General features: G+C 41.6%; 3 protein-coding genes across 3 annotated transcripts; all 3 read left to right on the forward strand.

The window, feature by feature from the left end:
• The first annotated feature begins 140 nt into the window (after nucleotides 1–140).
• On the forward strand, nucleotides 141–4,572 carry LOC145552646 (transmembrane protease serine 9-like). The gene is made up of 4 exons (XM_081610340.1): nucleotides 141–263; nucleotides 352–610; nucleotides 3,753–3,915; nucleotides 4,252–4,572. Exons 1-4 carry the CDS (start codon nucleotides 219–221, stop codon nucleotides 4,544–4,546), a joined length of 762 nt encoding a protein of 253 aa, XP_081466466.1. The 5' UTR covers nucleotides 141–218; the 3' UTR covers nucleotides 4,547–4,572.
• On the forward strand, nucleotides 676–3,597 carry LOC145552673 (trypsin-like). Its single transcript, XM_081610446.1, has 5 exons — nucleotides 676–687; nucleotides 759–952; nucleotides 2,677–2,948; nucleotides 3,031–3,175; nucleotides 3,258–3,597. Exons 1-5 carry the CDS (start codon nucleotides 676–678, stop codon nucleotides 3,595–3,597), a joined length of 963 nt encoding a protein of 320 aa, XP_081466572.1.
• Nucleotides 4,573–7,623: 3,051 nt separating the features above from the next.
• Nucleotides 7,624–23,385, forward strand: LOC108165988 (transmembrane protease serine 9-like). Its single transcript, XM_081610466.1, has 18 exons — nucleotides 7,624–7,787; nucleotides 7,870–8,176; nucleotides 8,367–8,529; nucleotides 8,868–9,142; nucleotides 9,350–9,504; nucleotides 9,594–9,852; nucleotides 10,292–10,451; nucleotides 12,289–12,563; nucleotides 12,683–12,906; nucleotides 12,996–13,302; nucleotides 13,493–13,652; nucleotides 16,816–17,084; nucleotides 17,170–17,315; nucleotides 17,398–18,142; nucleotides 21,165–21,336; nucleotides 21,476–21,726; nucleotides 21,811–21,908; nucleotides 22,090–23,385. Exons 1-18 carry the CDS (start codon nucleotides 7,632–7,634, stop codon nucleotides 22,399–22,401), a joined length of 4,434 nt encoding a protein of 1,477 aa, XP_081466592.1. The 5' UTR covers nucleotides 7,624–7,631; the 3' UTR covers nucleotides 22,402–23,385.
• Nucleotides 23,386–25,184: the final 1,799 nt, after the last annotated feature.

Here is a 25,184-nt window from a genome sequence, read left to right on the forward strand (position 1 = left end):
AGTCTGTTATTAAAACGCTGATGGCAGTTTCCTGATACTGTAGTACAATTATTTTTGATCTCTTCCTTTTTAAAACTTTTTTTGTTAATCTGAATTTGTGTCTCCTTTAGAGTCACTTCCTTCCCTGGAAACCTTTGGAAGTTGAGGCAGATATTGTGGGAAATGGTCAATGCAGCTGTGATTACAGTGAAATATTAGGAGACCAGATTACTGACAACATGATATGTGCGGGGTTTCGTGAAGGAGGGAAGGGACCATGCTTTGTAAGTCTTAACTGTTTTATCAGATTCCACTTCCTGCACTGATTTCTTCTCCTCACCTGCTTCAAACTAAATGTTTCTGGTCCTACAGGGAGATTCTGGAGGTCCACTAGTGACCAAGCAGGGTGATCGATGGGTTCAGGCTGGAATTGTGAGTTTTGGTATTGGTTGTGCCAAACCATATTTCCCAGCAGTCTATGCAAGAGTGTCCCAGTACAATGACTGGATCAACAGTCACATCACCAGAAACCAGCCGGGCTTCATCAACTTTAAATCCAACGGGACTGAAAGTGACCGCAACGTTTCCTGCACACCCTCCTTCACCCAAACAACAATAAACATATCTGAAGGTACTACTCGCATAATCTTTGTTAAGCAATTTGATGGTAACACAAAAGCAGTTCTAAGTCGTGGAATGAAACTTGTTGTACATCCTGCCCTTAAATCAGTTCCCTGGATCATCCTTAGCCTACTGTGTGTCTATCTGACATCGCTCAGAGCAGACTCATAATCCAGTCTCATCTTTTCTCAGTCTGTGGTCAACCTTCACTCAACACCAGGATTGTTGGAGGACAGGCAGCTCCAGCAGGCAGCTGGCCCTGGCAGGTCAGTCTGCACATCTTTGACCACTTCTGTGGAGGATCTCTGATCAACGACCAGTGGGTGCTGACTGCGGCTCACTGTGTCGAAGGGTAAGCAACAAGACTGCAGAAAGCACATCATCTCAGAGCCTTACAGCCGATTGATTGGAAAAGCAGTGGTGAAGCAGGACTTCATTTTATGGAATAGTTTTTACTCAACATAAAAATAAGATACACAAAAAGACCTTTATCACTTACAAATATAATGTCCACAAAACAGAATTCATGACAACTGATATTAAAACTAAGTATGTCGTAGCCAGCAGAGCACACGTTTATCTTAAAGCAATGAAAACTTTAAAGTTTGGCAAGAATGGTGCTCCATCTCTGCAACTACCAAACTAAAGAAGAATGCCTATGGTGGAGAAAACTAATTTCCTGAGAACATAAAAACTGAGTTCAGAAACAGCTCCGTTACTGAGAGAAGTTGATTCATAAGAGATCATCATGGAGAAAACTAATATTTTCACTCTGCTGCCTGCTGTCTCTAATGCAAAGGAGCTGAAGCTAACAAAACCAGTCTATTGACCTTATTCCTGGGGGGCTTACTGGGGAAACGATTACGGGTGTTACTTCCGCCGGCTAGCGGAAGTAGCAGTATTTCACTGGAACTTGTAGGGTTTTTTGCTAATCGATATTCATGATAGAAGTTACATCTCTCTTTTCGGTTATAATACAATATTTAGTACAAGTTGTTTACGGACACACCGTCTGCTGTCAGAGAGCTGCTCAGTACAGATTATTGTAATGGTGAGTTTAATCACGCGGAGCGACAGGAACAGGATCGTCAAGTTTTGTAACGGAATGACCGTGAATTAGCAGCGCTGCCAACAGCTCGTTTCTCTGAAGAACTGACAGTAATAAAGAGAAAAGCAGAAGATAGCTGAGATCTGTCATAGATCTGAGTTGTGCCGACAGTATGAAACACCAGAACTGCACAATATTAGCTTGGTGTGATGTGAATTTTATTTTTCGTTTGAATTTTAAAAATAATGAAGTTCAGGATCTGAGTATTTATCATTATGATTGGGCCTGGAAATTTTATTTATAAGACAAAATAAAATATCTGGATTTATTTAGTCCATCAGAACCAGAACCTTGAGGTTCTCCGTTGCTGAGTGTCGCTGCAAATCAGCGGAGAAATAACCTCAGCTGCTGTGCTCCAGATCTTGCGGAACAGCTGAATCTCCCCACTGGACTAGAACCGAACCGAATCACACATTAACCTGTGATAGAGAGCAACTTGCCACTGGAAAGTGTCGTAAAATGCCTGAGGAGCTCGGGTAACTGTTGTGCTGTTCGTGGCTGTACTCTAAAAAACAGACCACATTTAGTTTGTGGCTGCAGCAAGTTCAAGATAACCCACATCTGCATCTGAAGCAACTGAATCAGTAAAGTAGCTACATATGCTAGTGAGACTTGAAGAAAGGCAGCCATTTCTCCATATTGTCCCCGAAATAGCTGTAGGTTGCGGAAAACCGATATCGTCACATTTAAGCTTCGATCGTTGGTGATCCAACATATTTTATAGCCTAAAAGCTCTGACGAAAGCCGGTTAGCGTGAGGATACCATGTAAACAAACGACAGTTCCGGCTTGCGGCGGACGTCGCGCCCATAATTCACGTGAAGCATCATGGGGCGTAAGAATAAGGTGGGTAGCAGATAGCATTAGGCAAATGGATTCTCTGTAACAGGTCATAGGTCTCTTATCTTGTGGCTAGTTAAACTAAATATAAAATTATCTTTATCTTTTGTTTTCCAACCCTTCTGACAGGTACATATGGTTCCCATCTGCTGTGACGGTGTATCTGGGTCGTCAGAGTCAGGAGGGATTCAATCCAAATGAAGTCGTTCGGAAAGTAGCACAGATCACTACTCACCCGAGCTACAGTTCTTCCAACAATGACATTGCTCTACTGAGGCTCTCTGAACCAGTCACTTTCACCAGTTACATCTCCCCAGTCTGCCTAGCCGCCTCGGGCAGCATTTTCTCCAGCGGGGTTGACTCCTGGATCACTGGCTGGGGCAACATTGGGAGTGGAGGTGGTTAGTAAACCAACAATATACAAAGAAGTGAAGAAATAAACCAGGATTTCAACACTTACAGATGTATTCATTATGTCCTCAGTCCCTCTTCCGTCTCCTCAAAACCTGATGGAGGTGGAGGTGCCAGTTGTGGGAAACTCACAGTGCAAGTGTAGCTATGGGGACAGCGCCATTACTGACAACATGATGTGTGCCGGGTTACTAGAGGGAGGGAAGGACTCCTGTCAGTGACCATCTGTTCACATCAGTTTGTTATTGTCTGCAGACAGTAGTTCTCTTCTCATCTGGGAAAATGTTCTGATCTTCCAGGGGATTCAGGCGGCCCCATGGTGAGCAAGCAGGGGACCGCTGGATTCAATCAGGAATTGTAAGTTTTGGAATAGGATGTGCTGAGCCAAATTTCCCAGGAGTCTACACCAGAGTGTCCCAGTATGAGAGCTGGATCAACAGCATTATCAACACCAACCAGCCGGGCTTCATCACCTTCACGTCCAACGGGACAGACAGTGACTTAAACGTTTCCTGTACAACCTCCAACCCTACAATTCATCCACCAACCACAACAATGACTCTGACAACTCCCACCTTCACCCCACTAATAAACATATCTGAAGGTACAACACACAAACCATACAAGAAGACTATTTGATAGTAACACATAAGCAGTGTTGCATTGCTGAATATGTTGGATCAATTTCTACATATGGACCTCAGATCTCGCTCTCTGGATTATGCTGTTTTGTATTTGTCTGACAAAGCTCAGAAAAGATTTACCATTCAGGATTTAATCTCATCTGTTCTCAGTTTGTGGTCAACCTTCACTCAACACCAGGATTGTTGGAGGACAGGCAGCTCCTGCAGGCAGCTGGCCCTGGCAGGTCAGTCTGCACTTCACCTCCAGCCACTTCTGTGGAGGATCTCTGGTCAACGACCAGTGGGTGCTGACTGCGGCTCACTGTGTCGAATGGTAAGCAACAAGACTAGAGGAAACACCTCACAGTCAGATAACCGATCAGTTCATAAACTAATCCAGATCCATTCACATTACACTTGTAAATAGTGTAAAATAGGTGTGAGGTCTAGATCTGGTATTAATTTGCTGTCGGCTCCAGCAAAGCACAAAAAGTGTAAACATGAAAACTACCATGACAAATTAACATGGACATGATAGCGTATGAAATAATTTAATGAAACTGAGCTTTAATGTTCAGTGAGCGTTGCCAACAAGATTTGTGTTTCAAATAAATCCTGAATGTTGATGTAAAAATGTGGTTTTCAATGTTGTGATTTTCTCGTTCAATAGGCTTGGTGGTGATCCATCTGGTGTGACGGTGTATCTGGGCCGTCAGTTTCAGAACGGATCCAACCCAAACGAAGTCTCCCGGACAGTATCCCGAATCATTTCTCACCCTAACTACAGTTTTATAACTCTCAACGACGACATTGCCCTGCTGAGGCTCTCTGAACCAGTGAACTTCACCAGTTACATCTCCCCTGTCTGCCTGGCGGACTCAAACAGCTCCTTCTACAGCGGGGATCCATCCTGGGTTACTGGCTGGGGCAACACCAGATATTATGGTGAGCAGGAAATGACTTAATGCCATTAATGATCAGAGAACGCATCAACATACTACTGACAACAGCTTTGTCCATAATATCGTAAATAACTGGGTGAAGTCTGTTATTAAAACGCTGATGGCAGTTCCTGATACTGTAGTACAATTATTTTGATCTCTTCCTTTTTAAAACTTTTTTGTTAATCTGAATTTGTGTCTCCTTTAGAGTCACTTCCTTCCCTGGAAACCTTTTGGAAGTTGAGGCAGATATTGTGGGAAATGGTCAATGCAGCTGTGATTACAGTGAAATATTAGGAGACCAGATTACTGACAACATGATATGTGCGGGGTTTCGTGAAGGAGGGAAGGGACCATGCTTTGTAAGTCTTAACTGTTTTTATCAGATTCCACTTCCTGCACTGATTTCTTCTCCTCACCTGCTTCAAACTAAATGTTTCTGGTCCTACAGGGAGATTCTGGAGGTCCACTAGTGACCAAGCAGGGTGATCGATGGTTCAGGCTGGAATTGTGAGTTTTGGTATTGGTTGTGCCAACCATATTTCCCAGCAGTCTATGCAAGAGTGTCCCAGTACAATGACTGGATCAACAGTCACATCACCAGAAACCAGCCGGGCTTCATCAACTTTAAATCCAACGGGACTGAAAGTGACCGCAACGTTTCCTGCACACCCTCCTTCACCCAAACAACAATAAACATATCTGAAGGTACTACTCGCATAATCTTTGTTAAGCAATTTGATGGTAACACAAAAGCAGTTCTAAGTCGTGGAATGAAACTTGTTGTACATCCTGCCCTTAAATCAGTTCCCTGGATCATCCTTAGCCTACTGTGTGTCTTATCTGACATCGCTCAGAGCAGACTCATAATCCAGTCTCATCTTTCTCAGTCTGTGGTCAACCTTCACTCAACACCAGGATTGTTGGAGGACAGGCAGCTCCAGCAGGCAGCTGGCCCTGGCAGGTCAGTCTGCACATCTTTGACCACTTCTGTGGAGGATCTCTGATCAACGACCAGTGGGTGCTGACTGCGGCTCACTGTGTCGAAGGGTAAGCAACAAGACTGCAGAAAGCACATCATCTCAGAGCCTTACAGCCGATTGATTGGAAAAGCAGTGGTGAAGCAGGACTTCATTTTATGGAATAGTTTTACTCAACATAAAATAAGATACACAAAAAGACCTTTATCACTTACAAATATAATGTCCACAAAACAGAATTCATGACAACTGATATTAAAACTAAGTATGTCGTAGCCAGCAGAGCACACGTTTATCTTAAAGCAATGAAAACTTTAAAGTTTGGCAAGAATGGTGCTCCATCTCTGCAACTACCAAACTAAAGAAGAATGCCTATGGTGGAGAAAACTAATTTCCTGAGAACATAAAAACTGAGTTCAGAAACAGCTCCGTTACTGAGAGAAGTTGATTCATAAGAGATCATCATGGAGAAAACTAATATTTTCACTCTGCTGCCTGCTGTCTCTAATGCAAAGGAGCTGAAGCTAACAAAACCAGTCTATTGACCTTATTCCTGGGGGGCTTACTGGGGAAACGATTACGGGTGTTACTTCCGCCGGCTAGCGGAAGTAGCAGTATTTCACTGGAACTTGTAGGGTTTTTTGCTAATCGATATTCATGATAGAAGTTACATCTCTCTTTTCGGTTATAATACAATATTTAGTACAAGTTGTTTACGGACACACCGTCTGCTGTCAGAGAGCTGCTCAGTACAGATTATTGTAATGGTGAGTTTAATCACGCGGAGCGACAGGAACAGGATCGTCAAGTTTTGTAACGGAATGACCGTGAATTAGCAGCGCTGCCAACAGCTCGTTTCTCTGAAGAACTGACAGTAATAAAGAGAAAAGCAGAAGATAGCTGAGATCTGTCATAGATCTGAGTTGTGCCGACAGTATGAAACACCAGAACTGCACAATATTAGCTTGGTGTGATGTGAATTTATTTTCGTTTGAATTTTAAAAATAATGAAGTTCAGGATCTGAGTATTTATCATTATGATTGGGCCTGGAAATTTTATTTATAAGACAAAATAAATATCTGGATTATTTAGTCCATCAGAACCAGAACCTTGAGGTTCTCCGTTGCTGAGTGTCGCTGCAAATCAGCGGAGAAATAACCTCAGCTGCTGTGCTCCAGATCTTGCGGAACAGCTGAATCTCCCCACTGGACTAGAACCGAACCGAATCACACATTAACCTGTGATAGAGAGCAACTTGCCACTGGAAAGTGTCGTAAAATGCCTGAGGAGCTCGGGTAACTGTTGTGCTGTTCGTGGCTGTACTCTAAAAAACAGACCACATTTAGTTTGTGGCTGCAGCAAGTTCAAGATAACCCACATCTGCATCTGAAGCAACTGAATCAGTAAAGTAGCTACATATGCTAGTGAGACTTGAAGAAAGGCAGCCATTTCTCCATATGTCCCCGAAATAGCTGTAGGTTGCGGAAAACCGATATCGTCACATTTAAGCTTCGATCGTTGGTGATCCAACATATTTATAGCCTAAAAGCTCTGACGAAAGCCGGTTAGCGTGAGGATACCATGTAAACAAACGACAGTTCCGGCTTGCGGCGGACGTCGCGCCCATAATTCACGTGAAGCATCATGGGGCGTAAGAATAAGGTGGGTAGCAGATAGCATTAGGCAAATGGATTCTCTGTAACAGGTCATAGGTCTCTTATCTGTGGCTAGTTAAACTAAATATAAAATTATCTTTATCTTTTGTTTTCCAACCCTTCTGACAGGTACATATGGTTCCCATCTGCTGTGACGGTGTATCTGGGTCGTCAGAGTCAGGAGGGATTCAATCCAAATGAAGTCGTTCGGAAAGTAGCACAGATCACTACTCACCCGAGCTACAGTTCTTCCAACAATGACATTGCTCTACTGAGGCTCTCTGAACCAGTCACTTTCACCAGTTACATCTCCCCAGTCTGCCTAGCCGCCTCGGGCAGCATTTTCTCCAGCGGGGTTGACTCCTGGATCACTGGCTGGGGCAACATTGGGAGTGGAGGTGGGTAGTAAACCAACAATATACAAAGAAGTGAAGAGATAAACCAGGATTTCAACACTTACAGATGTATTCATTATGTCCTCAGTCCCTCTTCCGTCTCCTCAAAACCTGATGGAGGTGGAGGTGCCAGTTGTGGGAAACTCACAGTGCAAGTGTAGCTATGGGGACAGCGCCATTACTGACAACATGATGTGTGCCGGGTTACTAGAGGGAGGGAAGGACTCCTGTCAGGTGACCATCTGTTCACATCAGTTTGTTATTGTCTGCAGACAGTAGTTCTCTTCTCATCTGGGAAAATGTTCTGATCTTCCAGGGGGATTCAGGCGGCCCCATGGTGAGCAAGCAGGGGAACCGCTGGATTCAATCAGGAATTGTAAGTTTTGGAATAGGATGTGCTGAGCCAAATTTCCCAGGAGTCTACACCAGAGTGTCCCAGTATGAGAGCTGGATCAACAGCGTTATCAACACCAACCAGCCGGGTTTCATCACCTTCACGTCCAACGGGACAGACAGTGACTTAAACGTTTCCTGTACAACCTCCAACTCTACAACGCATCCACCAATCACAACAACGACTCTGACAACTCCCACCTTCACCCCACTAATAAACATATCTGAAGGTACTACACACAAACCATACAAGAAGACTATTTGATAGTAACACATAAGCAGTGTTGCATTGCTGAATATGTTGAATCAATTTCTACATTTGGACCTCAGATCTCGCTCTCTGGATTATGCTGTTTTGTATTTATCTGACAAAGCTCACAAAAGATTTACCATTCCGGATTTAATCTCATCTTTTCTCAGTTTGTGGTCAACCTTCACTCAACACCAGGATTGTTGGAGGACAGGCAGCTCCTGCAGGCAGCTGGCCCTGGCAGGTCAGTCTGCACTTCACCTCCAGCCACTTCTGTGGAGGATCTCTGGTCAACGACCAGTGGGTGCTGACTGCGGCTCACTGTGTCGAATGGTAAGCAACAAGACTAGAGGAAACACCTCACAGTCAGATAACCGATTAGTTCATAAACTAATCCAGATCCATTCACATTACAGTTGTAAATAATGTAAAATAGGTGTGAGGTCTAGATCTGGTATTAATTTTGCTGTCGGATCCAGCAAAGCACAAAAAGTGTAAATATGAAAACTACCATGACAAATTAACATGGACATGATAGCGTATGAAATAATTTCATGAAACTGAGCTTTAATGTTCAGTGAGCGTTGCCAACAAAGATTTGTGTTTCAAATAAATCCTGAATGTTGATGTTAAAATGTGGTTTTCAATGTTGTGATTTTCTCGTTCAATAGGCTTGGTGGTGATCCATCTGGTGTGACGGTGTATCTGGGCCGTCAGTTTCAGAACGGATCCAACCCAAACGAAGTCTCCCGGACAGTATCCCGAATCATTTCTCACCCTAACTACAGTTTTATAACTCTCAACGACGACATTGCCCTGCTGAGGCTCTCTGAACCAGTGAACTTCACCAGTTACATCTCCCCTGTCTGCCTGGCGGACTCAAACAGCTCCTTCTACAGCGGGGATCCATCCTGGGTTACTGGCTGGGGCAACACCAGATATTATGGTGAGCAGGAAATGACTTAATGCCATTAATGATCAGAGAACGCATCAACATACTACTGACAACAGCTTTGTCCATAATATCGTAAATAACTGGGTGAAGTCTGTTATAAAAACGATGATGGCAGTTTCCTGATACTGTAGTGCAATTATTTTTGATCTCTTCCTTTTTAAAACTTTTTTTGTTAATCTGAATTTGTGTCTCCTTTAGAGTCACTTCCTTCCCCTGGAAACCTTTTGGAAGTTGAGGCAGATATTGTGGGAAATGGTCAATGCAGCTGTGATTACAGTGAAATATTAGGAGACCAGATTACTAACAACATGATATGTGCGGGGTTTCGTGAAGGAGGGAAGGGACCATGCTTTGTAAGTCTTAACTGTTTTTATCAGATTCCACTTCCTGCACTGATTTCTTCTCCTCACCTGCTTCAAACTAAATGTTTCTGGTCCTACAGGGAGATTCTGGAGGTCCACTAGTGACCAAGCAGGGTGATCGATGGGTTCAGGCTGGAATTGTGAGTTTTGGTATTGGTTGTGCCAAACCATATTTCCCAGCAGTCTATGCAAGAGTGTCCCAGTACAATGACTGGATCAACAGTCACATCACCAGAAACCAGCCGGGCTTCATCAACTTTAAATCCAACGGGACTGAAAGTGACCGCAACGTTTCCTGCACACCCTCCTTCACCCAAACAACAATAAACATATCTGAAGGTACTACTCGCATAATCTTTGTTAAGCAATTTGATGGTAACACAAAAGCAGTTCTCATACATTAAAGAAAACCAGTTCTACCTCTTGACCTCAGATCATACCGGTCAAGTTTTGGTATAATACAGTATCTGCCGCTGTCCGGCGATGAGGGGTGGGGGGGCACACGAACAGAGAGTAATTACGTAAGGGCGGTGGGAGGGAACCGTATACCATACCGTAAGACCTGGGAGAGCAACTAACGTCGGCACAATCTGGGACATTTATGGGAAAATAGTAACATGGGACAATGGCAGGACAGGAGGTAAAAAAACGGTAGTTTTCCAGCCACAACGGGAGACTTGACAGGTATGCCTCAGATATATCCCAGGATCAGCCTGCTGAGTGTCAGATAGACACTGGCTGAGAGCAGAGTTATAATCCCATCTCCTGTTTTTCTCAGTTTGTGGTCAACCTTCACTCAACACCAGGATTGTTGGAGGACAGGCAGCTCCTCCAGGCAGCTGGCCCTGGCAGGTCAGTCTGCACACCTTTGACCACTTCTGTGGAGGATCTCTGATCAACGACCAGTGGGTGCTGACTGCGGCTCACTGTGTCGAAGGGTAAGCAACAAGACTAGAGGAAACACCTCATCTGAGAGCCAGATATAACTGATCAGTTGGAAAAGAAGTGGTGAAGCAGGAGCTTCAGATTTTTTTAATTTTTACTCAAAATAAAATTAAGATACACAAAAATACCTCTATTCAATTATTATAAACACACTATCAGCAACAAGGCTTTCATAAAAACTGTAATTAAAATAAAGTACCCTATATGCTAAAAGTTCTGACTAGGCCTGTCCCGATAAACGATGAATCAATTAATCGGACGATAAATTAAACCTATCGACCTCATTTTAATTATCGTCTTTATCGTCCCTTCCAGCCTTTTTTCTGTTGATGACACTAAATGAAAAAAGGCTCAGCTCCGGTGCTCTCCACTGACCCTCCTTTCCTCATTTCCTTAGTCTAATGTACAGCGCACACTACACGAGTTGTCGGCCCATTTTCACACCCTGAGACACACATTAACAGACAGAAATCTTAGGTATGACGGTTCGATCGGGTTCGATGTAGTGTCCAGCCACATGGGCATAAAATAATGGCTACAAGTCCAGTTAACTAATTTTAAAATCAGGCATTAATCAATGCTTTACTAGAATCTACCTGCAATGCATGTGGCTAGAGTCAGCGTAAAGTCCTGACTGAATGAAAATCATTATAACCTATTTATGTCACGTTAACGAAGAACAGCTGAAAACTTACCGGGTTTATCAACTGAGGTAGCAATTTGGCTCCAACTCCTCCCCTTGTCATTTCTATATTCTTTGCACAAAATGTTGAATAAACATAATTGATAGCACAAATCATCTCCGATGTCCGCTGGACTTCGGGTTGCGCCGTTTCAGCTGTTTGGGATTCCCCTCCGTAATTTCCCCTCAGAAAGCACGGAGGAGAATCCAGCTTTCTGATTGGCTACCTGTCACATTCAACAGGCTGTGTTAAGCTCCCAGACGGGGAAAACTCCTGACTTAGATCGGAGCGGCCACGACGATCTACCGTAACACACCACACACGGCCAATGATCCAAGATTGTCATAAGGGGAAAATAGGGGCAAAAAAATGGTCTAGTGTGAACTACTGCAATAGGTAGACGGATGTGCCCGTTTTCTCTATTTAAATCTAGTGATTACTGAAGGGCAATATAGTATACAGACTTCATAATCTGCACTCTTTTGGATGAATGCAGTATTCATTTCCACTTTGGCTTTATGTTGATTAGTTTTTATTCAAGTACGTTTTTTGTTAATGGAGAATGAGAATACATTTTGTTTTTGTTTTTGGTTGTTTTGTTTATTTAGTTGATCAGTTCCATGTTATGTTCTTTTGAAAATAAAGTGTATCTATCAGGAAATCGCATGTATTATTAGTCATTTACATTAAATCAGTGTCAAAAGGTCTTGAAACAATATTATCGTTTATCGCAATAATTTTTGAGACAATTAATCGTCCAGCAAAATTTGTTATTGTGACAGGCCTAGTTCTGACTTAAAAAGCAGATGTTAAAGTTAAAAGGAAATGAAAGCCTTCAAGTTTGACAAATGGTTGCTCCATTTCAGCAACAGACCAATATAATATGAACACACAAGGGAGAAAACTAATATTCTGAGAACATAAAAGTTGAGTTCAGAGACTGTTCTGTCGCTGGGAGATGTTGATTCATAAGAGATCATTATGGAGAGATCGACTGTTTTCACACTGCTGCCTGCTGTTTTTAACACAGAGGAGCTGAAGCTAACAATACCTGTGTATAGCAGATTATATAAGGTAAAATGTATTCTCTCATCTCATTGGTGGTTTAACTGAATATATAATGATCCTTATCTTTTGTTTACAACAGGCTTGCTGCGATCCCATCTCTTGTGACGGTGTATCTGGGTCGTCAGAGTCAGGAGGGATCCAACCCAAACGAAGTTATTCGGAAAGTAGCACAGATCACTACTCACCCTAACTACAGTTTTATAACTCTCAACAATGACATTGCCCTGCTGAGGCTCTCTGAACCAGTGAACTTCACCAGTTACATCTCCCCGGTCTGCCTGGCGGACTCAAACAGCTCCTTCTACAGCGGGGATCCATCCTGGGTTACTGGCTGGGGCAACATCAAATATTATGGTGAGCTGAAAATATCTAACTCCGTTTATGATGAGAGAACATAGTAAAACAGGCCTGATGACAGTTTCGTAGAAATAAAAAATATCACAAATAAGTGGTGATGTCTGTCACAAAATCCTGATGGCAGTTTACAGAATGTTATTCTCGTCATTTCTTATCCTTTTTCTTTGAATTTGTGTCTCCTTTAGAGTCACTTCCTTCCCCAGGAAACCTTTTGGAAGTTGAGGCAGATATTGTGGGAAATGGTCAATGCAGCTGTGATTACAGTGAAATATTAGGAGACCAGATTACTAACAACATGATATGTGCGGGGTTTCGTGAAGGAGGGAAGGGACCATGCTTTGTAAGTCTTAACTGTTTTTATCAGATTCCACTTCCTGCACTGATTTCTTCTCCTCACCTGCTTCAAACTAAATGTTTCTGGTCCTACAGGGAGATTCTGGAGGTCCACTAGTGACCAAGCAGGGTGATCGATGGATTCAGGCTGGTATTGTGAGTTTTGGTATTGGTTGTGCTGAGCCAAATCTCCCAGCAGTCTATGCAAGAGTGTCCCAGTACAATGACTGGATCAACAGTCACATCACCAGAAACCAGCCGGGCTTCATCAGATTCATGTCCAGCGGGACTGAAAGTGGCTTAAACGTTTCCTGTACAACCTCCAACTCTACAACGCATGCACCAATCACAACAACGACTCTGACAACTCCCACCTTCACACCACTAATAAACATATCTGAAGGTACTAGACACAAACCATACAAGAAGACTATTTGATAGTAACACATAAGCAGTGTTGCATTGCTGAATATGTTGAATCAATTTCTACATTTGGACCTCAGATCTCGCTCTCTGGATTATCCTGTTTTGTATTTATCTGACAAAGCTCAGAAAAGATTTACCATTCAGGATTTAATCTCATCTGTTCTCAGTTTGTGGTCAACCTTCACTCAACACCAGGATTGTTGGAGGAGATGCAGCTCCTGCAGGCAGCTGGCCCTGGCAGGTCAGTCTGCACCTCTCCAGCCACTTCTGTGGAGGATCTCTGGTCAACGACCAGTGGGTGCTGACTGCGGCTCACTGTGTCAGCGGGTAAACCGATTCAGTTCATAAACCGATTCAGATCCATTCACATTACACTTGTAAATATGTCAAGTTTAGATCTCGCCTTCATTTTCCTGTCAGCTCCAGCAAAGCACAAAATGTTTGAACATCTAAACTACCATGACCTTTTAACATGGACATGATAATGTATGAAATAATTTAAGAAAACTGAGTTTAATGTTCTTGAGTGTTACTGTACTGTCTTTCCCACTTCGCACTATGAAGAGGAGGACCGGCAGAAAGGTCCAACACTTTTCTTCCATTAAGACTCGGAAGACAAGTTCTCTTTGTCCACAGGTTTAATAACGTAGAAACAGGGGTGAAAGTAGGCAGATACAGTAGGGTACTGCGTACCCCTAAAAGATTTAGTGGGGGTACGCAGTACCTGCAAGAGAGAGAAGCGGCTGTCTGCTGTAAAGAATGAATGGGTTCACTGTGCAGCCGTGAGTTCACCCGCTAATCAACAGTGACTGATTAATTTCTGAAGAACAATCTAAAACATGACTAGATCAGATAATAAATAACTTCTTTCCCCATTTCATATTGTTTCTGAACTGTTCGTGCTTTGCTAGACCAGGGGTGCAACACGTCGATCATGAAAGGATTTTAGTCGATTTGGCGGTAGGTGACAAACTGAACGCAGCCAGGAGGCTGAGAGCAGCACGTCCTCCTCTGGCTCCTTATCAAAACGTTCATAACTTTATTAAAGAACAAAAAAAACATGTTCAAATGAATGACCCAACAACAAATAATAATCTCTGTGATTATTGTTTCAACAAGGTGTTGCGCAATTCTGTGTGTTTCGGTTCCATAATCAAAATAACCAGCAGAGCAGGAGTTTAAAATTAACTAATCAACCACCGCTGTGTTCAGGGAGGCTTATTAATGACCGCAAAATAAATATCAAGCCTGAAAACCTGATATCGTAACGGACTCAATGTTTTTAACGTAATCTCTGGTCGGTTTGGGGAGCGCAGGAGGTTGCCATGGCAACGGCTGTGCTTAAATGACAGAGAGAGACGGAGAGTAAAAAGGTGCGAGTGGTTTAGAGTTGATCACCTGTTCAGGTTGTTTTACCTTTGCTGTGGCTCATCACAGCCGCTGTAGTTTCTGAACGGTCAACTAACGACAAACTTGGACTAATTACCTCGTTCTTTGTGATTATACGTCATTTACAACAAACATCAAACACGGTAAATATGTTTCATTAAGTATTTAACAAACAAATGGCTTCTACTGCGATAATTAAGTGAAATTAAACGAATTGTCTAATAAAAAAAAAAAATGTTTTATTGCTCTCTGGCATCTTTGAGTTCAGAGTCTGAAAGGCTTTTCCTCTATCAAACTATTTTTTTGCTTCTTATTTAGTGGAAATATTGATGTTGATGAGATTTTCTCCAACATAATAACCTTTTTCTACCTGTATAGCTCCACTGTTGAAAATGAGGCTCTAACATTCACAAATGAAATAAAATCCAGTCCAACATCTGGTTTGAGGTGATTCTCTGGATCCTGTTGGAGGAAAAACATCCCAACTTCAGAAGATGAGCTTTAACCTAACAGAGCTCTGTGGTTCCTCCTGTCAGTGTGAGAGTCAGGGTGAGGAGGCGCCAGGTTAGGAAGAGAAGCTGCAGGATCTTCAGAACAAACAGGTCATGATGCTGGGCTACTGATTATCCCTCTGTCTGGACACAGGATCAATAGAACCAGTTTAAAAGCTAAAATGAACGGTTATATGCCAGACATGGAAAACTGGGATGCTCTCCATGCCATGAAGTTCAGGATTTAGGTCTCATGGCATCTCAAGGTGTCAACATTGCAGCCAGTTGGCTGAAGGAGGAAATACAGCTTTATTTTGTAGTAATTCAAGAGCTACCAGCTTTTATTGCTTCACAAAAAAATTAATCAGCACAGAAACTGTTTGTCATAGTACCCCAAGAATTTAAAACTACTTTCACCCCTGTGTAGAAAGTGTGAAACTGAAATAAAATACAACAAAAATACAATTACAACATGTACTATTTTTGATACAGAAAAATATAGTGAAAGAACTAAACATAAGTAGATAATAAACAGTATACACGATAATAATAAAGAGTATAGACGATACCAGAAAAGATGAAGGACGGAGGCAGACGCAGGTGGATTACAGTCAGTCATCAAGCACCATGTAAACATCCATCGATTTCCTACTTCCTGTGAAGTCACTGTTCTGGCTATTTACAAAATCACCTGTTGGGGGTGCGAAAGTTACACTTGCAACAACACTAACGGCACAGTTACCATCTACACTGTAAACATTTGAAGGTGGTTTAACTTGGAAGAAAGACTTCTTGTTAATTTACATTAATTTACATTAATTAAAGAAAACTGTTTTGGTTTTAACTCAGAAATTGAAGTTCATGAAGTTGATTTAATGAGAGACAAAATGTCTAAACATTGTTTTTTAAGTTCATTAATCATGACTTGTGAAATTTAACTTCTGTAATATAAACCGACTAATTATGTCACAAGAAAAAACTACCCTCACCTCATTAAAGAGCCACATTTCTCTATTATATTTACTCACAGTACCAAGTTACAATAACTGCTTATTTTACTTTAGAATAATTTAAATTCTTGTTTCACATTGCATAAACAAAATTTCTGATCTAATAATGACTTTTATTAAACATCACAATAAAATTCTGCCCAGATACATTTAGTCTGAACAGAATATTATCCTCAAGCTTTGAAATAAACATTTACCTTAATAACACATGAAAGTAAAGAATGTAACAAACTTCCATCTGACTCACGGTGCAACACACGATACGAAATCATGTCGCTATGCACCCTGGGAAATAGTTCCCACTCCTGTCTTTCTCTTAGTGCTAACCTAAAAACTCTAATTCAGCTCTTGGAGGTTTGACCAAATTAATAAAAAGTTTACAACTTACTACTGTGGGTTTATCTGTCACAAACTCGCACATTTAGGTTCAAAATCTAAAACTCGCTAAATTTATTTGACTTAAATAGTAGAAGACAGTAGACACAACTAAATGTTTTACAGTGCACACATATAAAGTTTGCCAACAGGTGTTTCAAGTAAATCCTGAATTTTGATGACATAAAGTTAAATGTTAATGAATTAAATGTTTTCATTTTATAGGCTTAATGGTAGGACAGTGACGGTGTATCTGGGTCGTCAGAGTCAGCAGGGATCCAACCCAAACCAAGTCTCTCGGACGGCAGCACAGATAACTTCTCATCCTAACTATAATGCTGCATCTTCCAACAATGACATTGCTCTACTGAGGCTCTCTGCACCAGTCACTTTCACCAGTTACATCTCCCCAGTCTGCCTAGCCGCCTCGGGCAGCATTTTCTCCAGCGGGGTTGACTCCTGGATCACTGGCTGGGGCAACATTGGGAGTGGAGGTGGGTAGTAAACCAACAATATACAAAGAAGTGAAGAGATAAACCAGGTTTTCAACACTTACAGATGTATTCATTATGTCCTAAGTTGCTCTTCCGTCTCCTCAAAACCTGATGGAGGTGGAGGTGCCAGTTGTGGGGAACTCACAGTGCAAGTCTAGCTATGGGGACAGCGCCATTACTGACAACATGATGTGTGCCGGGTTACTAGAGGGAGGGAAGGACTCCTGTCAGGTGATCATCTGTTCACATCAGTTTGTTATTGTCTGCAGACAGTAGTTCTCTTCTCATCTGGGAAAATGTTCTGATCTTCCAGGGGGATTCAGGCGGCCCCATGGTGAGCAAGCAGGGGAACCTCTGGATTCAATCAGGAATTGTAAGTTTTGGAGAAGGATGTGCTAAGCCAAATTTCCCAGGAGTCTACACCAGAGTGTCCCAGTATGAGAGCTGGATCAACAGCGTTATCAACACCAACCAGCCGGGCTTTATCACCTTCAGTACAACTGCCAACCCTACAACGACCGTGCCAACAACGACTCTGACAACAACAACGACCGTGCCAACAACGACCGTGCCAACAACGACTCCGACAACAACAACGACTGTGCCAACAACGACTCTGACAACAACAACGACTGTGCTAACAACGACCGTGCCAACAACGACCATAACAACGACCGTGCCAACAACGACCGTGCCAACAACGACCGTGCCAACAACGACTCTGACAACAACGACCGTGCCAACGACCATAACAACGACCGTGCCAACAACGACCGTGCCAACGACCATAACAACGACCGTGCCAACAACGACCGTGCCAACGACCATAACAACGACCGTGCCAACAACGACCGTGCCAACAACGACTCTGACAACAACGACCGTGCCAACAAAGACTCTGACAACAACGACCGTGCCAACGACCATAACAACGACCGTGCCAACAACGACTCTGACAACAACGACCGTGCCAACAACGACTCTGACAACAACAACGACCGTGCCAACAACGACTCTGACAACAACAACGACCGTGCCAACAGCGACTGAACCTCAGCGTGAGTATCTGATTTTATTGATTTTGTGATAAGACAAAAACCTATAAAAAGGATGCCAAGATGTATCGGTTCTTTGCTAATCACACCAACAAAAATGTTTGCTGACAGGAGTCTCTTTTCTGTAACCTATCATAGAGATAATAGTAAACCTGACTCTTGTCAGGTTTTTTATTGTATTTGTTATCAGCCACTTGTTTTCTGTCCTTTTATCCTAGAGAGATGAATATTATCCTTTGATGCTATAGAGGGACAGCTTCAATCTGAGACATTACATGCACAGGATTTCTTTCACTTTTTGTTGTTTCCTGGTCTATTTAAAGATGCTGATTCTCTGCATGTACACGCTGTCAAGTTTTCGACAAGCTCCTTGATATTTGGGATCGTGATCTGAAAGATCTCTATCAAGTTGTGGGAATAAAATAGAATTATATTAATTGTCTTGCAATAAATGTAGGAATTCAGGTGAGCAGCAGAAAAGTGATGGGACACAGTGGTGTGAAATTTCATACAAAGACAAAATACAACTGCGACAGACTGGCGACCTGTCCAGGGTGACCTGCCCGAAACGTTCGCTGGAGAGGCACCAGCACCCCTGCTGACCCCACTAAGGACAAGGGGATACGGACGGAATAAAAAGAAAAACGTCATTTTTCAGACTCATTGTCCAACTACAAAAAAGGGAACAAAATAACAAATGACCAAATATGTTTTTTTGGGGAAAAAATTTGTCAGCCACCAATTATGTAAGTTCTTCAACTAAATTTCTGGCTCTCACAGACCTGTAACTTCTTCTTTAAGAAGCTCCTCCTTCCTCCACCCATTACCTGTAGTAATGGCACCTGTTTGAACTTGTTATAAGTATAAAAAACACCTATCCACAACCTCAAACAGCCACCCTTCAAACTTCACCAAGGTGAAGACCCAAGAGCTGTGCAAGGACACCAGAAACAAAATTGTAGGCCTGTACAAGACTGAATCTGCAATGAGCAAGCAGTTTGGTGTGAAGAAATCAACGATGTAAGCAATAATTAGCAAATCAAAGACATTCAAAACCACTGATAATCTTCCTCTATCCAGGGCTCCAGAAGATCTCACCCTGTGGGGTCAAAATGGTGTGAGCAAAAGTCCCAGAATCACACAGGAGGAGCTGAATGGCCTGCAGAAGGCTGGCACTAATGTAACAAAGGCTACAGTCAGTAACACTTTACGCCTCCAGGGACTCAGATCCTGCAGTGCCAGACGATCCCCTGCTTTAGCCAGTACAGATCCAGGCCGTCTGAAGTTTAGTAGAGAGCATCTGGATGTTCCAAAAGAGTACTGGGAGAATGTCATATGGTCAGATGAAACCAAAGTCATACTGTTTGGTATAAACACAAACCGTTGTTGTGTTTGGAGGAGAGTGAATGCTGAGTTGCATCCAAAGAACACCATACCAACTGTGAAGCATGGGGGTGGTAACGTCATGCTTTGGGGCTGTTTCTCTGCAAAGGGACCAGGACGACTAATCCGTGTACATGAAGGGACAAATAGGGCCATGTATCGTGAGATTTTGAGTGCAAGCCTCCTTCCATTAGCAAATGGTATTGAAGATGAAACATGACTGGGTCTTTCAGCATGACAAACATCCAAAACACATCGTCAGGGCAACAAAGGAGTGGCTTCATAAGAAGCATTTCAAGGTCCTGGTGGCCTAGCCAGTCTCCAGAACTCAACCCCAATATATATACAAAACTTTGTTAATAAGGATGGAAGAAAACAGAACACACAAACTGAATGTCAAGTCAGTTAAAAAAAGCCACAAATAAAAGAATATGTTATTCTACCTGCAACAATAGCTACACTATCCATCCATCCACTTTCTTTTCACCCTTGTCCCTAGTGGGTTGCTGGTGCCTCTCCAGTGAACGTTTCGGGCGAGAGGCGGGGTCACCCTGGACAGGTCACCGGTCTGTCGCAACAGACAGACAGGACACACAACCATGCACACGCTCACTCACACCTAGGGAGAATTTAGAGAAACCAGTCAACCTCACAGTCATGTTTTCAGACTGTGGGAGGAAGCCGGAGACCCGGAGAGAACCCAGAATGCACAGGACATGCAGACTGCATGCAGAAAGACCCCGGGCTGGGAATCGAACCCGGAACCTTCTTGCTGCAAGGCAACAGCTCTACCAACTGTGCTGTGCATAATATAATAATATAATAAAAATATTTAAACTCATAGCCAAAGCCGAGCATCTCTCTTCGCCAGACGCAGCTCCTGCCCACAGCTTTGCAGCATCTGCTGCAGATGTCAGAGGTTTTAGAGCATCACATGTGCGCCTGACAGTCTCCGTTTTAGATCTGCTGCAGTTTTGATTTGTGATTCTCCAACTGCCTTCATGGCTCTCTGCCCTCCATAAACTCAGAGTGAAGCTCATCTCCTAACTGCTGCAGAACTTTGGCATTTATTCCTGCTCAGTCTAAAAGACCATCAAGAAGAACCAACCTTTACTGAATAAGTCCAGGTCACTTGACACAAAATGTCCAAATCATACTTAGTTTCACAGTAATTTGGCACAGATTCCAGTTTTCCCTGTGGTCCATCAGTCATGCAAACACATTTTAATTTTATTTTTTATTATTATTTATTGTTTTCAAGTCTCTATAGTTGTGGGTTTAAATTGTTTTTCACTGATAATGTATTCCTGTAACATAATTACCAACTAATATTTTTACATTTCCTGTCAATTTAACATCTTTTAATACAAAAACATGGTGTACCGCTGGTGAACCTCCTCAGCGCCCCGACCACCGAGCTTAGAAAGTTTGTGGGAAGGAAACTGCATCGCCCAATAAGTGCAGCAGAAAGACCCCAGCTAGCTCAGAGTTATTTAGCTCAAATGTTCCTCACTGTTTAAGGAAACATTTGGAAACTTGAGGTGAAGTTCTGAAAGTCTGAATGACATCTGTGCCAATTAAGCATCACAAATGGGTTTGTGAGAGATGTTTCATTCCGTCTACCTGTGTCTTCCTCCTCCAGGTGTGGTCTGTGGACAGGCCCCACTGGCTTCCAAGATTTCCGGTGGAGTTTCTGTGGCGTCGGCCGGTGCATGGCCGTGGATGGCCAGCTTACTGAAGAACGGCCAGCACATGTGTGGAGGGACGCTGGTGTCTGAAAAGGACGTGCTGACCAACGCCAACTGCTTCTCAGGGTACGCTGAAGCTGAGCATGACAGGAGAAGAAAAATGACAACATTATACATTATTACCATTAATAAAGACAACTTGATTTTTAAACTGGTAAAATAATTTTCTGTTCCGCTCTAATTCAGTCCATCCTCTCTCCCTCAGCCCCCCTAACGCCTCTGAGTGGACGGTTGTGTTGGGTCGGCTGCATCAGAACGGCGTGAACCAGTTTGAGGCGTCGTTTGATGTGGTAAATATCAGCGTGAGCAACCTGACGGGAACCAACATCGCAGTGCTGACGCTGTCGTCCCCCCCCACCCTGAACAAATACATTTGGCCGATCTGCCTGGGCAACGGAAGAACATTCCCAGAGGGAGCCGTATGCTGGGCCGCCGGCTGGAGCGCTGGAGCAGGAGGTGATGCTGGACTAATCATGAGAACCAATGCAGATCAAACCACTTTACCAGAAATTACAGCTTCTTTATTTTCTCCAACTTTAGGGGAGGAACCTTTGCAGCAGTTCCAGACAACAGTGCTAAATTGTGGGGATGCATCAACAGCAGACAGCATGTGCACACAAGACTTTACTCTGGGACAGGTACACCGGTGGTTTATGAGGAATTCTGAATTTGTGTTTTCCAGAATTATAAAAAATAATTTAAGCTGCTAAAAGTGTAGGGTTAGGGTTAGAATGTGGGGAAACTAGAGGGACTTTGGTTGTTGGTAAGATGGTTTAAAAGGTTGAGTCAGAATATTTATACGTCTTCTCTCTGTTTCAGGGCGACTCTGGTGGTCCGCTCATGTGCAAGCAGGACGGCTCCTGGTTCCAGGCAGTGGTGCTTTCATATAATACCTCCAACAGAAGGAAACGGGCCAGCATGAAGATCTTTGAAAAACTGAACCGTTTTCAGTCTTTCCTGACCAAGACACTGGGATCGTTCTTATCTCCAGCAGCCGCCGTCACCACCAACATCACAAATACCACAACGCTCAATCCCATGACAACCAGTGGGGTGACAATGCCTCACTTCCCCTCTGTCCTCTTAGGCCATCTTCTCCTCTTAGCTGTATGCCTCCAAGTCTTCACATAAGCAGCATTTACACTGTCTGATTTACAAGATATGACACAGAGAAAGCAGGTGATGGTGTTTTAATTTTAGCCCAAAATGCTCCCTGGTAATATACAGCGTGTTTCTGGTTTTGGTTATTCAAAGCAGATCTAAAGGATCAGAAGTGTTTGGCAGCAACTTTCAATCTGAAAACATTTTTCTTTTCATCCACAGAAGAAACTAAAAACATAAAACAAAAATAGTTTAAAGGCTAAATGGTTGTAAAACAGCTGAAACACTGGGTGCCTTTAAATCTCAACTTAAAACTCACCTGTTTAGAGTTGCTTATGGCTAAATTAGGGTTACAGTGGGTTTTGATGTCTTCCATCTTTTTATGTCTTTAATGTTTTAAATTTCTTCTTCTTTCTTTTCAACGTTTTAATGATGTAATGTTTTTTGTTTTTTTGTTTTATTTTGTTTTTTTTATTTTTTTTTAAATCTCTCTCTTTCTCACTGATTATTTCTGTTTTTATTTTAATTATGTAAAGCACTTTGAAATGCCTTGCTGCTGAAATGTGCTATACAAATAAAATTTGATTGATTGATTGATTGAAAATCAACCTTGAAAAATCAAAACAAAAATGTATCAGATCTATAAAGATTAACCAAAAGAAATGTACTCAAAAAAAGCAAAGTTCAATCATATCCAGTTTTCTTGAAATGTCATTTTTACCGGATTACCGCTATATATTGTAAACATGACTTGTTTCCGTTTTTCTATTAAAACAAATCATTTTATATTATCATGCACACTGCTATGATGCTGATTCAATATTTTGATTGAGGTTTATTTATAAATATATCTGGATAAATTATAATTGTGCTGTCTTAAAAAAATTGCAAATAGCTTGTAGCTAGAAAATCTATGTACAAAACAAGCGTCGCTTCGTATGTGTGATGTGACTCTGTGTCCTTTATTAAACTTGAATAAAATAAATACATGAGCAATAAATTAAACTTATTTTTACTCGTTCATTCTGTTTACAGATGTTACAAATTTGTGTCCCTGTTACTTTATCTGTTTATTATGTTTAATAACCATTCAAATAAATTATACTTTAAATAATTATATTCTTAAATATTCTTCACCCATGTTATATTTTGTAATTTATTCTAGTTACTAATAACTAAGTTAATTTTTCTTTTAAGTCAAGCAAAAGCTGGTATCTACATCAAAAGTGGAAAAATAATAACGTAAGACAATTTGCTAGATTTTGACCCTTAAAACAGTCATAATTTATTTTAGAAATGGTTCAAACTGCTGAGGTAATAATTTAACTCCACTCAGTTTCAATGCAGTCTATTGTAAATTTACAACAAATACAGTCTCAAGAAACGGCACAAAAAACAAACAATACATTTTATCTTCATTTTAGAAAATAAAAAGCAAGGTGTGGAGAAGGATTCAAGCAGAATATATTTTTGTTTACATCAAAAATAATAACAGTTTCTTATATAAATAATTTTCCTCTTTAGGAGGAAAATGTGTGCCTTTGTTTCTGAAGGCTGAAGAAACGATTAAATGATGTCGACCACAGACTTCAGGACGCCATGATGTCTTTATTTATGAAAAAATATGGCAGAAAGGCTCACATCACATTAAATCCTTTAATGAATTTTAACATAAAATAATAATAAAGTGCCTGTGCTTAATACAAATGTGAGAAAAAAACTATTTAAAAGTAACAGAGACTTATGGTCATAAAATTATCTTCATGTATTAAATTAGCAAACATTAATAAAACATTTAACTTATATGTATAGTCACATAAGAAGCCAGAATCAGGCTGTTAACTGACACCTGTATTGAAAGTTAAGTGGAAGGAAAAGGTTTGCAAGGAGCCAGAGCTTTAGTATGTATCCATGTCAAGGGTCACATTTGTTAATTATCAAATTGCCTAAGAAACCAAATGTTAGTTTTTATTAGCTTTAAGCCTCAGTCACCCAAATGATTAGAGTTAAACACATGAAATATAAAAGTTCTGGTTCTGGTGGTTGGCCAGAGTCCTTTGTGGAATAAATCATTGCTGCTGAGATTCTCACCTGCTGCCATAAACAACTCCAACAGTTATTTCAAGGAAGATTAACTTCAGCTGCATCCTGTTTTTAATAATGTTACTCATAATGTATCTGCCCTCTTAGTCTGGAGTTAAATTTAGATAAATATTCAGTTCAGATCTGGATTTGAGGGTTTCTTATCGTGAGACAAAATATTTAGTTTTACATTTTGATCTGGTGGTTTTTTTATATTTACATAACAGACTGAAGCCTTGTGCACAGAGATGAGTGTGATATATTTATGTAAATAGTAATTTAAAAAAAAGTGCTCACAGGTCAGGATGCAGCGCCACAGAAGCTGATGTAATAGGAAAGGCAGGCCAGTGGGTGGCGCTGTAACGCTGCTACAGAACATTGATCCCGACACAGACAAACTAACTCCACAGGTCAGAAAATCCCCTTAAAAGAAAATATACAAATCAAGAGACTTTCCTGCTTTCATCAGTAAATGTGCAGCATAATTTTAATTATTTGTAGAAGGATTCTACAAATATACTGCAGAGCACTGCAGATTATTAAAGCAAATTCTAGTTGTGTTCATAAGATTAAAGAATCCAGTTTTCTAACTTATTACAGTTTTAACTTGGCATAATCAAAAAGTTTAAATTATATACCAATTTTTATATTTTTATGTGAAGGGTTTATTTCCAGAGTTCTCTTCCTGATTATCATTAGAGTATTAAAAATGTTTAATATGCAAACAGAGT

Source organism: Poecilia reticulata, chromosome 8, assembly GCF_904066995.2.
Source record: "Poecilia reticulata chromosome 8, P_reticulata-male-v2, whole genome shotgun sequence".
In the NCBI taxonomy this organism is placed as follows: domain Eukaryota; kingdom Metazoa; phylum Chordata; class Actinopteri; order Cyprinodontiformes; family Poeciliidae; genus Poecilia; species Poecilia reticulata.